This window comes from Oryctolagus cuniculus, chromosome 13 (genome assembly GCF_964237555.1).
Source record: "Oryctolagus cuniculus chromosome 13, mOryCun1.1, whole genome shotgun sequence".
Taxonomy (NCBI): domain Eukaryota; kingdom Metazoa; phylum Chordata; class Mammalia; order Lagomorpha; family Leporidae; genus Oryctolagus; species Oryctolagus cuniculus.
In genome coordinates this window covers 96972893-96987894 of record NC_091444.1, presented here as the reverse complement: position 1 = coordinate 96987894, position 15002 = coordinate 96972893, and the positions used below count along the sequence as shown (strand labels likewise).

Below are 15002 nucleotides of genomic sequence, written 5' to 3'. Positions count from 1 at the left end.
AATGTAAAGGATCTCTAGGCTCTAAGCACTGTCACAAAACACCACACGAATGTAGAATAACAACTTCCTAAAGACAGATAAAAATGAAAACAAAAGAGAAAGACTGGAGAGCAAAGCCTGGTCTCATCGTGACCAGGCTCACAACTCACCCTGCGGGCTGCAGTCTGCACCATGGCCGGCTGTCTCCTCCCATGCAGCACTCACGCCGACAGCTGCACTATTTGCTTCCAAATGTAACATATGAGTCCCCCATACTTTCGCATTGGGGTTTAGCTCTGAAACCTTAGTTGTTGGTACCTAGGAAACAATTTTGTACATGAATTTGTAAGCAAATATCAACCAAGTGTAATTCTAGTGATTAATGAGGTCAAAATGCATCCATTTTAAAGAAAATTTAGAATAAAAAGGCTGAGCCTATCTATTTACATATACCTTGTGATGAAATCAGGTTCAAAGATTAATAAAAAGCTGATGCATTCAGAATTCTATATAATTCATCATTAGATTCTTAAGCTCCTCCTAAGTACAAGGCTCCTCTAAAAGCTGACAAATGATTATCAGTCCCTGCCTTCAAGAAGATCTAAGGGGCAGGGGGCACCACCGTGGTGCAGTAGGTTAATCCTCGGCCTGTGGCACTGGCATCCCACATGGGTGACGTTTCTAGTCCTGGCTGCTCCTCTTCCAATCCAGCTCTCTGCTATGGCCTGGCAAAGCAGTAAAAGACAGCCTGGTGCTTGGGCCCCTGCACCCACATGGGAGACCAGGAAGAAGCACCTGGCTTCTGGCTTCGGATTGGCACAGCTCTGGCTGTTGGGCCATTTGGGGAATGAACCAACGGAAGGAAGACTTTTCTGTCTCTCCCGCTGTAACTCTGCCTCTCAAATAAATAAAATAAATAAAATCTTTAAAAATAATACTATAGGCTGGGTGGTTTAAGCATCAGAAACGTATTAAAAAGAAGAAAATCTCAGGGTGTCAAACTGTATAACTGGGAGGCTGGCACTGTAGCACAGTGGGTAAAAGCCACTGCCTGCAGTGCCAGCATCCCATATGGATACTGGTTTGAGACGCAGCAGTTGCTCCACTTCTGATCCAGCTCTCTGCTATGGCCTGGGAAAGCAGAAGTTGGCCCAAGTCATTGGGTCCATGCACCCACATGGGAGACCAGGAGGAAGCACCTGGCTCCTGGCTCCGGATTGGCGCAGCGCGCCGGCCGCAGCAGCCACTTGGGGGGTGAACCACGGAAGGAGGACCTTTCTCTCTGTCTCTCTCTCTCACTATCTAACTCTGCCTGTCAAAAAAAAACAAAAACAAAAAAACAAACAAAAGAAAAACAAAAAAACCTTGAATGGCTCCCCAGGGTCTAAAGTCAAATAAATGTCTTGATGGCAGTTGCTTCCCAAATACTAACTCTAGTTTTGTCACCATAACCCTTCAACAGAGACTGTACTTGCTTTTTCAACCGTACCACCAGCCTTCATACAACAACACAGCAAGTCAGAGGTACCTTAGGAAAGGAAAAGGGTTCTAGTTCAAGACACCCCTTGGGCTTGTGCTTAGAGCTTGCAGCAGTCTCAAATATGATACCCCAAGGTACAGCATAGAGCAGTACAAGATTCTGTGCTCTAAAACCCATGAAAAAGGTGAGGAAGTACCATAAAGAGCCATCAAGAAAACTACATCTAGATTAATGATTAACAGTTCCAAAAAGAAAAAAACCCACATTGGTTCAGATGAAGAGGGTGGTAGTGCAAATGAAGATGACAGAATGTGACTGATGTGGTTAACAACACAGTGTATATAAGGAGATCTTCAAAATTTTCATGGAAATGCACATTATCTTTTAATTCCATTTTTGTACTAGGGTACTCTGTTCATGCCTTGTAAGTGACTCTTGTTTCCTGCTCTTCTATTCACTGAGCAATAAACAAATTTCCCACAAAAAAGGAACTTAAACGAGTATCTATCTGGAATTTGTTGTTGTTCTAGTTAAGTATTGCTAACAGGGCAAATAGGATCCCATTCTCCTTCAAGATTATTTTACATTGAAACACCTAGTCTTCAGTTTTCCTTCTTACATTAATTTAAAATTCCAGCTAACTTTGGTCTCTGCTCCTGCAGAGTTAGTTTCTCTGTTCCCTCTTACACCCACCCACCTAATAAACACCTCCTAAATGCTCACTACCATGCTTGCACCAGGCATGGTGTTAAGCAATCAGGACATAATGGAGAACAGAACGGAGATGCAGGGTCTAGTCTTTATTTCATACACATCACACACTACCTTCATCAGCATTTAATCTTTTTGACTGGCTGTTTCTTCCTCTTTAAATGTATCTCTCTTTCCTACTGGTATACTGGGATAAAGCTCCTTTTCTGATTACGCTCAGTATCTTAACAACACACCTTCAAGTTTTCCTTTCTCCATTTTATCACATCCACTTAACTGACTTCTCTTAATGTACAGACTAAACCTTCCTTACATTCTAATCAACAGTTCTCCTTTCCATTTTTAGCACCTTTTGCAGCTGATGATCTTATTCCAGCAGTATGTATTTTATAGTTTATTAAAACAGATTATACATCATCCTGGAAGTAGCTATAAGCAGCACTCTGAGGCTGCTAGGGCATGGGTACACTTGGACTCCCACAGCACTCATGGCTGTGAGTCTGTTTTCCACACATTCTTGGATCACAGCCACGGTGATTAGTTAGCTCACATTGTACTGCTAATACCTTGCATAGTCCTAAGCTTAGAAGGAAGGCACTAGAGAAAAATGCTGAATTAATCAATTTTTAATAAAGTATAACACGGTTATATTTTCCATTATTGACAAATTGTATATGTTTTATGCCACAAATGAAAAGGACCCTATCCTTAAGCAGTTACCACCTCTTAAGCAGTACATTAATCTAAATCAAAATTAGGAATCTAGCACAATTTTAAGCGGTTAACCAGTGCCTAATAAATACTATAATGGAAGAGCTATAACAAAGGATGAAAGTTTAAGACTTAATGACATGGGGCTGGCACTGTAGCACAAAGGGTTTAGCTGCAGCCTGTGACCCTGACATCCTGTATCAGCACCAAGTTGAGTCTAGGCTGTTCCACTTCCAATCTAACTCACTGTTAATGTGCCTGGAAAAGCAGTAGAAGATGGCCCAAGTGTCTGGGCTTCCATCACCCATGTGGGAAACCCAGACAGTGTTTGTGGCTCCTGGCTTCAGCCTGGTACGCCCCAGATGTTGTGACCATCTGGGGAGTGAACCAGCGAATGGAAGATCTCTCTGTCTCTCCCTCTCTCTGTAACTCTGACTTTCAAATAAATATAGCTTAAAAAAAAAAAAAAAAAAAAAAAAGAATGACAACTAACATTTGACTAATAGACTATATATGGGCATATTCCACGTCCTTACCTATAGTGAATCAGAACAAATCTAGAAGGCAGTTATTACTGACCCAGTATCACAAACAAGAAAACCAAGGCAAGACTTGCCCATAAAAATCACAGTAAATAGAAAACTGTTTTCTAAAGTCAGCAAAAATTAAAAAAAAAAGTTCACCAAGAGTTCACTGATTTCACATAATTCACATTAAGAAATAATTTGTGGGGTTGGCGCTATGGCATAGAGGGTAAAGCTGCCACTTTCAGTGCTGGCATCCCATAATGGGCACAGGTTCAAGTCCCGGCTGCTCCACTTCCGATCCAGCTCTTTGCTTATGGCCTGGGAAAGCAGTGGAAGATGGCACAAGTTCTTGGGTCCCTGCACCCATGTGGGAAGAGCCAGAGGAAGCTCCTGGATTTGGATTGGCACAGCTCCAGCCCCTTGCAGCCAACTGGGGAGTGAACCAGTGGATGGAAGACCTCTCTGTCTCTGCCTCTCCTCCTCTCTGTAATTCTGACTTTCAAATAAATAAATAAATCTTAAAAAAAAAAATAATCTGTATTAAACAAGGAATAAGTCTACTATCATTTCTTTAAAATACGGGTATTCTCTTGCAGTCATATGAACTTCAAATAATTATCAGGACCTGTAGTTTCACCTGCTTGGCTATGTAAGTGGTAATTTTCCTCTGACAATTTATAGTTAAGTTACGGTTATTAAAACGAGAAGCAAAAAAGTGGACCTCAACAGTCACGTGCTGATGTAATTTTATAAAAACAAGTAACATTACTTCTCTTTGAAAAGTGGAACATCCCCTAGTTCTGATGCTCTAAAGAAACTCTTCTACTCACCCCCCAAATATACTGTTTTTTTTTTTTTTTTTCAAAAAATAACATCAATTTATAAATTTGTATTTTATGGACATTAAGACAGAATGGTCTGACAAGTTCTTCAATGGGAATTAGAATAACTAATATCAGACAGGAGACAGGTAGGTGGAAAATATAAAATAGGTGAGATAATAAGAGAAATATTCCAGGCCAGCGCCACAGCTCACTTGGCTAATCCTCTGCCTCCGGCGCCGGCACCCTGGGTTCTAGTCCTGGTTGGGGCGCTGGATTCTGTCCCAGTTGCTCCTTTTCCAGTCCAGTTTTCTGCTGTGGCCTGGGAAGGCAGTGGAGGATGGCCCAAGTGCTTGGGCCCTGCACCCACATGGGAGACCAGGAGGAAGCACCTGGCTCTGGGCTTCGGAGCGGCGCAGCGCGCCAGCCATGGTGACCATTGGAGGGTGAACCAACGGGAAAAAAAAAGGAAGACCTTTCTCTCTGTTTCTCTCTCTCTAGCTCTGCCTGTCCAAAAATAAATAAATAAATAAATAAATAAGAGAAATATTCCAAGTAAGCATGTGTCATTCCTGGATTTGCACTAGGAAAGTTTACTAATTCAGAGTCTCTAAAGTGTCTATCTCTGGTTCTTTATTTGTAAAATGGAGTTAACAGTGCATTATAAGATGTAGTATTAAAAAAGATGTCTGTAGCAGCACTCTGAAAATTGGAATTCGAAGTACAAGGAACCATCATTAAACATGGTAATGCCACAGAAGAGAATAGTGTTGGGCATTTCTCATACTAAAAAACCTAATCTAAGATAGCAAGCATGTATCTCACTTGAAGTAATAGTAATCATTTGCACTTTGCATGGATGTACCAAGCAATGACATTATACTAAAGGCCCAATGTTCTAGTGGTTAGCCTCTATAACTATTTAAGAAGCAAAACTGTGAACCTGAATGTAATTTTTCCCAGTAAAACTCTCAACTGTAGTAGGAATGGAAGGAGAGAGAAAAAAAAGGTTTAGTAGATAATACCTTAAACTATATGATGTGATTTCTACTTGCTTACCCCCATCTAATAGATGTTAACATCTGAGCTACATCACATTATCAATAGCTTTTCTCAACTAATACCACAAGAATCACCGACTATAAACTTGGTTAAACACATGTCATTCCAAGTACTGTTGGCCCACCATGGGCCACATCCATGGATTCAACCACCCACAGATCAAAGATACTCAAGGAAGAGTGGGTCTTGTGGTACAGTGTGCTAAGTTGCTACCTGGGAAGCCCATCTCATACTGGAGTACAGTTTGAGACCTGTCTCCATTTCAGATCTGACTTCCTGCTAATGTATCCAGATGATAGTCCAAATGCTTGGGCCCCTGCCACCCTTGTGGGAGATCTTCGCTTCAGCTTGGCCCAACCCTGGCTGTTTCAGTCATTTGGGTCATCAGAGTCTTTTATGACTCTGCCTTTCAAGTAGATGAAAATAATAAAACATGAAAGAAAATTTAAGTTTATTTTTAAAAGTATGAGGTGGGAGAACTGCATTTGTACTGGCTATGTGCAGACAGGTTTTCCTTGTCGTTATTCTCTAAAATAGAGTACAAACCACTCACATAACATTTACAATGTATTAGGTATTATATGTCATCTAGAGATTATTTAAAATATCTGGGAAGGTGTATGCAAATTATATGGAACCACTATACCATTTTATGTAAAGAACTTCAGCATCTATGAATTTTATTACTGTTGGGGGTCTGGGAACTAATCCCTGCAGATATTGAGGAATATACGTCATTCTAGTCACATTGCTTCAATACATGTCTATTTTATAAACAAGATGAATAATGTTTATGCTTATTTCAAAATGTTTAAAAAGACGCTCAAACTAGCTGCCCACAAAATCAATCCATAAAACTTCCAACTTCCTCAAACCAGAGAGGCCAACCCCATCTTAGCAATCTGAGAAAGAGCACCATGTTGATTCTCACTGAAAGAACCAAGATTTTAGAGCCAGTAAAAACCAGCAAATTTAACCTGTGTTAGGCACATATAAAAGTAACAGAAAGCACAGATTTTTTTAAGTTTATATTCTACAAGTGTGATGTACAGAGTCACACTGGAAGCATACTACACTACCCATGTGACAAGATTCCCCTCAAAAGGGCTCCAACTGCACTGTGGCAGGGCACAGATCAGCAGCAACACCCTCAAGCAGATCAGTCTGCACAAAGCTGCATGCAATAATCAGGAGGGCATGCTTTAGTGAGAATATGAGTTTACACAGAAATTTTGGGTTAAATACATCAAACAGGGGATTTACATTCTCCAATTCAGAAATGGTTAAATTGATGCTACAGCATTCACAGTCTTATGCAAGCATTCAAACTACTATCCAGTATTTAGAATGAAACTCCATTTATTTTACAGCAAAAACAATCAAAATATTAACACCAGCATATCACAGCATAATAACTGATACTGATAAACCATACTTACTAACTGCCCACCTCTACTTTGCCATCCCCAAATAACACCATCTTCTGGTGCTGGCAGCTGATAAGGGGTCTGTTGCAGTGAAAATGAAGAAATGTCTAAGTCTTGTGGCTTACGGTGTAGATCCCCACTAAGCATCTGGGTATCTTCTATTGCATCTTTTGTGATGGTATTGGTGCAGAGATAGCCCACTTGATATCCACCATAACCACCTTCCAGTCTTTCAGAAAATACCTGACTTGTTAACCCTCCCAACGGGTAGTAAGAGAATTCATTCAACAACTGGCAGTAGAATTCCTCTGGGAAATTCTGCCAATCCACTTTTGATGGACTTGCAGGTATACTTATGGTATTTTCTGTAAGTGGCAAAACATGGTCACCACTTGGTACTACAATTTCTTTGCTGTCAATTGGGATGACAGGTATAACCTGAGTTGCATCATAAGGGGTAGCTGTGTTACTGTCCACTTGGGTGGGGTCAACACGAACTGAACAGGAATACCCATCAGAAGCGTCACATAGCTCTGTTTTTCCAAAAATCACCAGAGAATTTCCCACACAATGTACATCACCATTTAAGGTAGATTCTTTAACTGTAGAATTGGCATTTTTTTCTTTGAAATGGTATGCATGTCCACATGAACCTAAGCAGTCAATAATGTGAGGATCAACATTGTCTTTTTCCAAAGAGAGTCTGTCTTCCTCTTCTTCACGTATTAGTTTTGGTTTACTCAACCTTGATGGATTATTACCAAAAGCAAGAGAAACTTCCTCAGTTGATTCAGTGTAAATATGCCTCATCTTTGTGCTCTCATCACTATCAACAGAGTTCTCTACTACTTCTGACTTCTGCATAACTGAATTTGAACTTTGGCTCAAAGGTGGTAAAACATTAAGATCTTTATATGTGTGTTCATTCACGCTATGGGTTTCACAAATTTTCTCAATTGGATAAGCTTCAAAATCAGGGTTTTTCATTATACTAGAACTAACACAAGTTGGTACATCCTGACCGGGCATTGCTTTGCATTTTAGTATGCTAGTTTTCCAGTCAAAGGTTGTTTCAGAATCTGACTTGACATCTTCTATGGTATCTTTACTTATCTCTTTACAACTAGCTTTTTGTGATTCTTTTTCAGCTTTTTCTAATATGCGATAGACACCCTGCTGGTCACATAACACACTAACTGAACTGTCCACACATATTTCACCCTCAGTTTTGTGACTCGGCCCTGTTTCCCTTTCTTCTTCCTCAGAGGACACAGAGACACCCTGAAGAGACCTGGAGTGAACCCAAGACTTGCCATTTGAAGGTATTCCTTGTAAAAGTCCAAGTTTTGGATTTTCCATCTCATGGACTGCCCCCTCTATATCTGGCTCACACTCCACACAAGTTAAATCACAAGTCTGTGTCTCAGCTTTGTCCACCCTGCTACCTACACACATATTTGAATGACACAAAGATTTTAACTCAGAAGTCTTTTCACCATGACTCTCAGCCTCCAAAAAGACAAGCCTATCCTCATCTTGGTAAGAGGAATTATTTCCAGATTGCAAAGACAGTTCTCTGTGTGCCAGCTGGGAACTTTTGGTTTCTAGTCTGCTATCCCCTAGGCAGGGTGCAGATTTGGGGCCATCATGAAGTCTGCCCAGGGCTGCCTCCCTGAAATCGGTATAAACTGGGAGATACTCATTTCCAAAGCTTACTGAAGAGATACATCTTTGGGGACTTAAATTAATTCTGTCTAGACCAACAGAAAGGATACTATCTGATTTGTTAACATTGAGATGGAAATAATCATTATCTTTTAGTAGTTTTATAGAATTATTTTCTCCTTCCTTTTCACAGTTTAAACTCTGATCAACATTAATTGTTATAGCCTCAGGTTCACCATTCTCTTCAACATATGAAGTGTCATTATGTAAATTTATGGGTGAATCACCCATATGACTTCCTATCCCTGAACTATGGCTCTCTCTCTCTTCAGGGAGGGCACACATGCATTGTAGTGAGAATTCAGGAAGTAGGTCAGTAGTATGTAATGTACTGCTTTCTGTGTAATCTTTAGGGCATTTGGTATCACCTTTTGTCCTGAAAGAATTAGCCTGCACTTTACCAATGTTCACTTCAAGCAGTGGATTATTGTCCATCAGAAATTCAGAATTGGGTGTAATTTTCTCACTAACGACTTCCTTTATTTCAACTAGATGCAGCATGGGCTGGGCTGATAGTTCTTCCTGCTCTGGCTTCAACTCTTCTGCCCCTTGTAAGGCATGCAAGACTGAACATTCTTTCCTGTTGTCTAGAGGCCAATCCACTCCATGAATTCCCTCAGAGGTAACAGCTGAATGGCATTCTTCTCCAGCAGCTGTTCCATACATGGGAGTGCACAGTTCCTCATCCATGTTCAGACAGTCAGGATCTACAACACAAATACTGTAAAACTCGCTCTCTCTTGAATTCTTAGATTGTTTGTGACCAGCACAGATATAGTTTTCATTTTTTATCTCCCTTTCAGACATAGCTGAAGAGTTATTCTCATTGAAACTACCGATTTGAACATTTACCACTACTTCTTTCTCTATTAAAGAGTCTTTACAAGTGGCCTGGCAGCAGTGCAGATGGTCACCTAGAAAAATTTCTTCCTGCAGGCTCTGGTCAGAATGCAGCAGCATACACGAGAGAGGCAGATCATCTTCAGAACAATCCTGTCTTTCATTACTCCCCAACAGCAGGTCACAGACACTCTCAGAATTCTGCTCGATAGCAACAATATCTGAATTTCCGTCACTCTCACCCGAATTTTCATAACTAGTTAGGAACTTATAGGTCGAAGAGGAAACAGAATTCAGCGACTGCTTTGGTCTAGGACCCTTCTTGTGCCCAGACCTCACAAAAACTCTAGTCTGCATATTAAGGTCAGCAGCTGCTCTGCTGGCTCCATTTTCAACATTGTCAATCTCCTCACCTTCAAGGGTATCAAATAATGAAGATAAAGTTTTACTTATCTTGTTCTCCGGTTCCTCCTCCTCCACAGATTTTTGTAACAGGCCAATTTTCTCACTGTCAGTGTCACTACTTAAGTCCTTGCTGAAGCAACAACCCATGTTCGAAAGTTCAAAAACTTAAACTACAATGCTTGTCCTTTACTGGGCCTCCATCTCACACTAACTTGCTATGCTTTCTGAGGAGAAGCCAACACCCACATGCCAAAAATAACTCCTTGCACAGCAGTCACAAGTTCCTGTCACTCAAATCCAAATCCTAATGACAACAGAGCTCTGCCTGACAGCCATCGTACTGCATCTGCTGAAATCCAATCAGCACACAGAATCCACATACAAAGACCCAGGCACAGCAGCAGGGGAAAAAAGCTACAGGCCACTTTTTTCTTAGAGTCATAAAGTCAATTTTTAAGAAATGACAACTTATCCTAGGAAGAGGAAGGAATTTTAGATTTCCGGTTCTTTTACAGTGTTTCAGTATCTTCTAAATTATATTTTGTGGGATGGCAGCATCCAAACAAGTTAATTTGTAAATTTCCCAAAAATAAAATACCAGAAGTGTTTTCCTTAAAATTTATAATTATTTATATCAAATTTTCTAGCTTGTTGTTATTAAGGAATTATTGCTAATTGTGTCAGGGATAAAAATAAGAGTTGTATGGAACGTGAATATTTAGTCTTTGTCACTGACAATACGCTGTCTATGATTTGCTTTCAAACACTGCAGCAAATAATGCAAATGTAAACATACATAAAATGTTTAGCTATTATGTTGTGTGGGCAGAGGAGAAAAAGAGTAGACTAAGTAGCTGTGCAAGCTCATGATGGTTATGCTGGAGTTAATTATATTATTTTACTTCTATAGATGTCAGAAAATTCTAACTAAGTAAACAGGAAAGAACAAACCAAAAGAAAAAAAGAAGATCTGCTCACTAATATCAGAAGTCTCTCAATAGCAACTGAAGCCAGAATAGAGGGCCCTTCATCTTACTGGTGATAAACAGGAGTCAATTACAACTAACCAGGTTCCTCTTATACTATGTAGTCCATGACTGCTAATTTATATGAAAAGTTTCTTACGTTGTCATTCATAATATTTCACTCTTAGTATAAGCAATTCTTTTTCTTACAATGGTTTTGACACGCTATTTAAAAAAAATCTGTTAACTCCACTGCAAGAGAGATTTTGCTATTCTATAAGTGATTACTTGAGTCATATCAATGATTTTTAGGAAATAAAAATTTTTATGTTAAAAAGTTTAGGAATAGATAACAGGATCACTTCTGAATGTACTTAAACCCAACTACAGACTGCACTCAATGATGATGATAACAGCAGTAAACACTTTCTATAGCACTATGTAACACAAAAAGTTAACTACATCAATATTTTCATTTTGTTACATGTTAACCCACACCCTCAGCAACCCTTGCAGTAGAACACCATTAACCTCACTCCTCAGATAGGGGGGAATAAGATCACTGAAAGCACAAGTAACTGGTTCAGATAACTAAACAAAACTCAGGCAATACAGTGCTACATTAACCACAATGGTAGTGCAACTCCAGGAATATCATGCATAATTAGAATGCTTCTTTCTCCTATTATCTCACCTATTTTATATTCTCTAGCTACCTGTCCCCTTTCTCTGACATTATTCTAGTTCCTATTCAATAACTTGTCAGAGAGACCATTCTGTCTCACATCTATAAAATACAAATTTATAAACTGATACATTATTTTTAAAAACAGAGTATAATGTTTTTGAGAGTAAAAGACTTTCTTTAAAGCATCAGAACTTGGGGATGTTCCCTTCTTCAAAAAGAATAAGGTTGACTGTTTACAAAATTACATCAGAAAGTGGTTATTAAGGTCAGTTTGCTTCTGGTTTTAAAAACCATTGCTTTAACCATAAATTGTCAATTGAAAAATAACACTTATATAGAAAAGTGGAAGAACCTGGAGTTCCTGATAATCATTTGGACAGAGACACAGGAATGAAAGATAAGGCATAAATGATAACATTCCTCTTAAGATCTTGGCTTTGAAGGAGACATTTTCTATTTCAGCAATCCTAGGGACATTACTTAAACCTCTTTTTGCTTTAGTTGGCTTGTTTGTAACAGGTATTATAGATTATACGGCTAAAAGGAGTGAATGAGTTAATGTATGTTAAGTGCTATAGAACAGAAACCATACATAGTTAATTACCCTCAAACTTTGCTATAGTTACTGTCATTATTACCACATGTAATAAATTCTTTCACTGAGGATACATTTATTGAGCACCTAACCTGCCAGGTAGATGCTGGGATATACAGCAATGAACAGAAAAGGAAAAAGATCCAGTTTGGGTAGAGCTGGCATTCTAGTCCAGGCAGCCAGATACTAAAATATAATCAATACAGAACAGAGTTGGAAGCTCCTAAGTGCCATAGTGTGAGTGGAATGGGAAGGCCAGAGAGGAGAAGGTGGATATAGACAGGGCCCACTGAGAAGTTGAGACACAACCTAAGAACTACAGTAGGTAGAAATCCAGCCCCACAGACTTCTTGGAAAGGGGCTTCTCATTAGAAGTCAAGGCACAGAGATCTGTGGTGGGGTCTTCCATGAAGGATCAAAGAACCCACTGGGAGTAAAGTAGAGTGTCAGAGAAAGTCAACAGTCAATTGAGTCAAGAAAGAGGGGCAGGTACCATAAGTGGAGGGCCTGGGGCTCCATAAGACTCAAGCTTTAGAGTCCCTGCTGACTCTGGAGTTCTAGAACAGGCAAGGGACAAGTGCCATACATAGAGAAGGTCTGGAGACCCATCAGAACTCAGATATTGAAGTCCCTGCTGCCTCTGATGATTAAGCACAGAATGGCAGATTTTGACTTAACCTTCTTAAACGGAACATCTGCCCATTAAGACAGTGGAGCAAAGGATAGTCAAGGGGCAACCATGAGGAGGTAACGCAGTGAGTCAGCTGAAGACCACTAGCTTCATGGGACAGGGATGTCCAAACAAACAACATGACCATCTACAAAACTGTGTTTGATGCCAAAAACTGAACTGTTCTTTCAATGAGACTCCCTTAAGTATCTAACCTACAAAAGCTCCCTGATTTGAAGAAACACTTTTCACATATTTGCACAATTTCTACAATGACAACAAATTTTCAGATTGGTTGCCAAAGCCTACGGAGGGCTTGTGGTAATGTTGTTTCAGAATCGAGATGGTGGATTCCCACATGAGTTTATTTAGCAAACTTACTCAGCTCTGCACTTCGGCTGTGTGTGTGTTTCTGTATGTATGGTACTTCAACATGTACATAAGAATGACGGTGCCCATGGAAGGTGCCACACAATCTGTGCAGGTTTTCTATATACTGTACTTCAAAATCTAAGACATCGATAGATATGGAAGGCTGCTAGATGCCAGGCAGAGGATTCTGAAACATCTATCATTTCTTCCCATCAGCTTGATTATTCTCTTTGTACAAATGCTTGTGTGTAATAACACGCAAAAGTGATTTGTAAGTCAACTGTTGAACAAATTCTTTCACAGAAAATACACAATCCTAAAGTCAAAGAGTATGCAGAAAGTCATTACATTCCAGATATTGCAGAAAACAGGCAGTAAATTGTCTGTTTTTAAAAGAAATGACAAAATTTTTTAAAGTGAGAGAGATTGTAGTTACTTATTACTATGGCATGAAAAGACTCACTCAGACATCTAACACCAGTCTCTATTTTCAGTAAAGAAATGTGGTTACATGTAATCATTCATACTTGGATAAAACTAAGAATAGTACATCAAAAAGATAAAGAAATTCTTTTATTATTAAATAGACCTCAGAACTAAAAAATTCAGGGGTGTTATGAAAACCACTTTTTCTGTCAATGACCAAAAATGATAGTTATGTCTTTTTTTAAACTCTGATGTGACTATGATTCCTGTCACCAAATTAGATAATTTCCTGCATTAAAAAAGTAGCTGTTGGCCACTTCACCATGAGCATCTTCCAAGAACAGGAAGAGACAGTCCTGGAGCAGATGCTCAGAAATGACTGGGAGACTAAGGCCTAACTGGAGAAGTACTGGGTTGCTTTGTAATGAAACCATTTTGAGGTAAAGGTAGTTTTACATTTCCTATAAAACAGTTCCAAGATATAGAGAAAAGGAATTAATATTCTAAAAAAAGTTACAGATAGTTAACAGATTGTTTTTCTTTAAATAGATTGTACAAAGTGGCAAATACCTACTCAAAATTTTAACCTATAAAATACTGTTCTAAGAAGAGCTAGATATGCAAATGACAGGAGTTTGACATTTGCATAAAAAGTCAAGCCTCTGCTTATTAGTTTACCCTTATTCAAGATGTAGATTAACACTTATTAAGAAGCTATATGAGCAAAAGGCAAAATATTTGTTTTTTTTCCTTTGATTTGATAAATGAATGCAAAGACCCATATTTTCTGATATCACTACTGTAAAGGAGTTTTCAAAAATATTCTAATAATGAGGGGAGGGTGCTGTGGTATTACAGCTAAGCCACTGCTTGGGATACTTGCATCCCGCATCTGAGTGCTTGGTTTGAGTCTTTACTACTCCACTTCTGATCCAGCTTCCTGCTGAGAAGCACTCTAGGAGGCAGTAAATGAGGGCTCAGGAACTTGGTTCCCAGCCACACACATGAGAGACTAGAACAGAATTTCTTTTTTTTTTTTTTTTGACAGGCAGAGTGGACAGTGAGAGAGAGAGACAGAGAGAAAGGTCTTCCTTTGCCGTTGGTTCACCCTCCAATGGCCGCCGCGGCCAGCGCGCTGCGGCCGGCGCACCGCGCTGATCTGATGGCAGGAGCCAGGAGCCAGGTGCTTTTCCTGGTCTCCCATGGGGTGCAGGGCCCAAGCACCTGGGCCATCCTCCACTGCACTCCCTGGCCACAGCAGAGAGCTGGCCTGGAAGAAGGGCAACCGGGACAGAATCCGGTGCCCCAACCGGGACTAGAACCCGGTATGCCGGTGCCGCTAGGCGGAGGATTAGCCTAGTGAGCCACGGCGCCGGCCAAGAACAGAATTTCAAGGTCCTTGCTTCAGCCTGGTCCAGCCCCAGCTGTTGCAGACATTTGGAAAGTGAACCAGTACATGAAGATATCTCTCTGTCACTGTACTTTACAAATAAAAATAAACAAAAAGTTTTTAAAAATGTTAAGTTCATAGAAAAATGAAATGAAAGGATGAGGGAAAATTATTCTGATATGTTTTATGAACTATACCTAAAGACTTT

General features: G+C 39.8%; 1 protein-coding gene across 5 annotated transcripts in view; it reads right to left on the bottom strand.

Annotated features, from left to right (window-relative positions):
* LARP4B (La ribonucleoprotein 4B) overlaps positions 1–15002 on the bottom strand; it is a 108722-nt gene that overhangs the window by 53135 nt on the left and 40585 nt on the right. For 3 of the 5 annotated variants that reach the window (XM_070056003.1, XM_070056004.1, XM_070056006.1), the window contains exons 1-2: positions 6731–14599; positions 150–297 (exon numbers count right to left, since the gene is read on the bottom strand). In XM_070056003.1, the coding sequence (XP_069912104.1) occupies positions 150–297; positions 6731–9835 (3253 nt within the window). In that variant the 5' untranslated portion in view covers positions 9836–14599. Of the gene's footprint in view, positions 1–149; positions 298–6730; positions 14600–15002 lie in introns of those variants that run through there. The other 2 variants (XM_051835914.2, XM_051835916.2) reach the window with 1 other exon arrangement.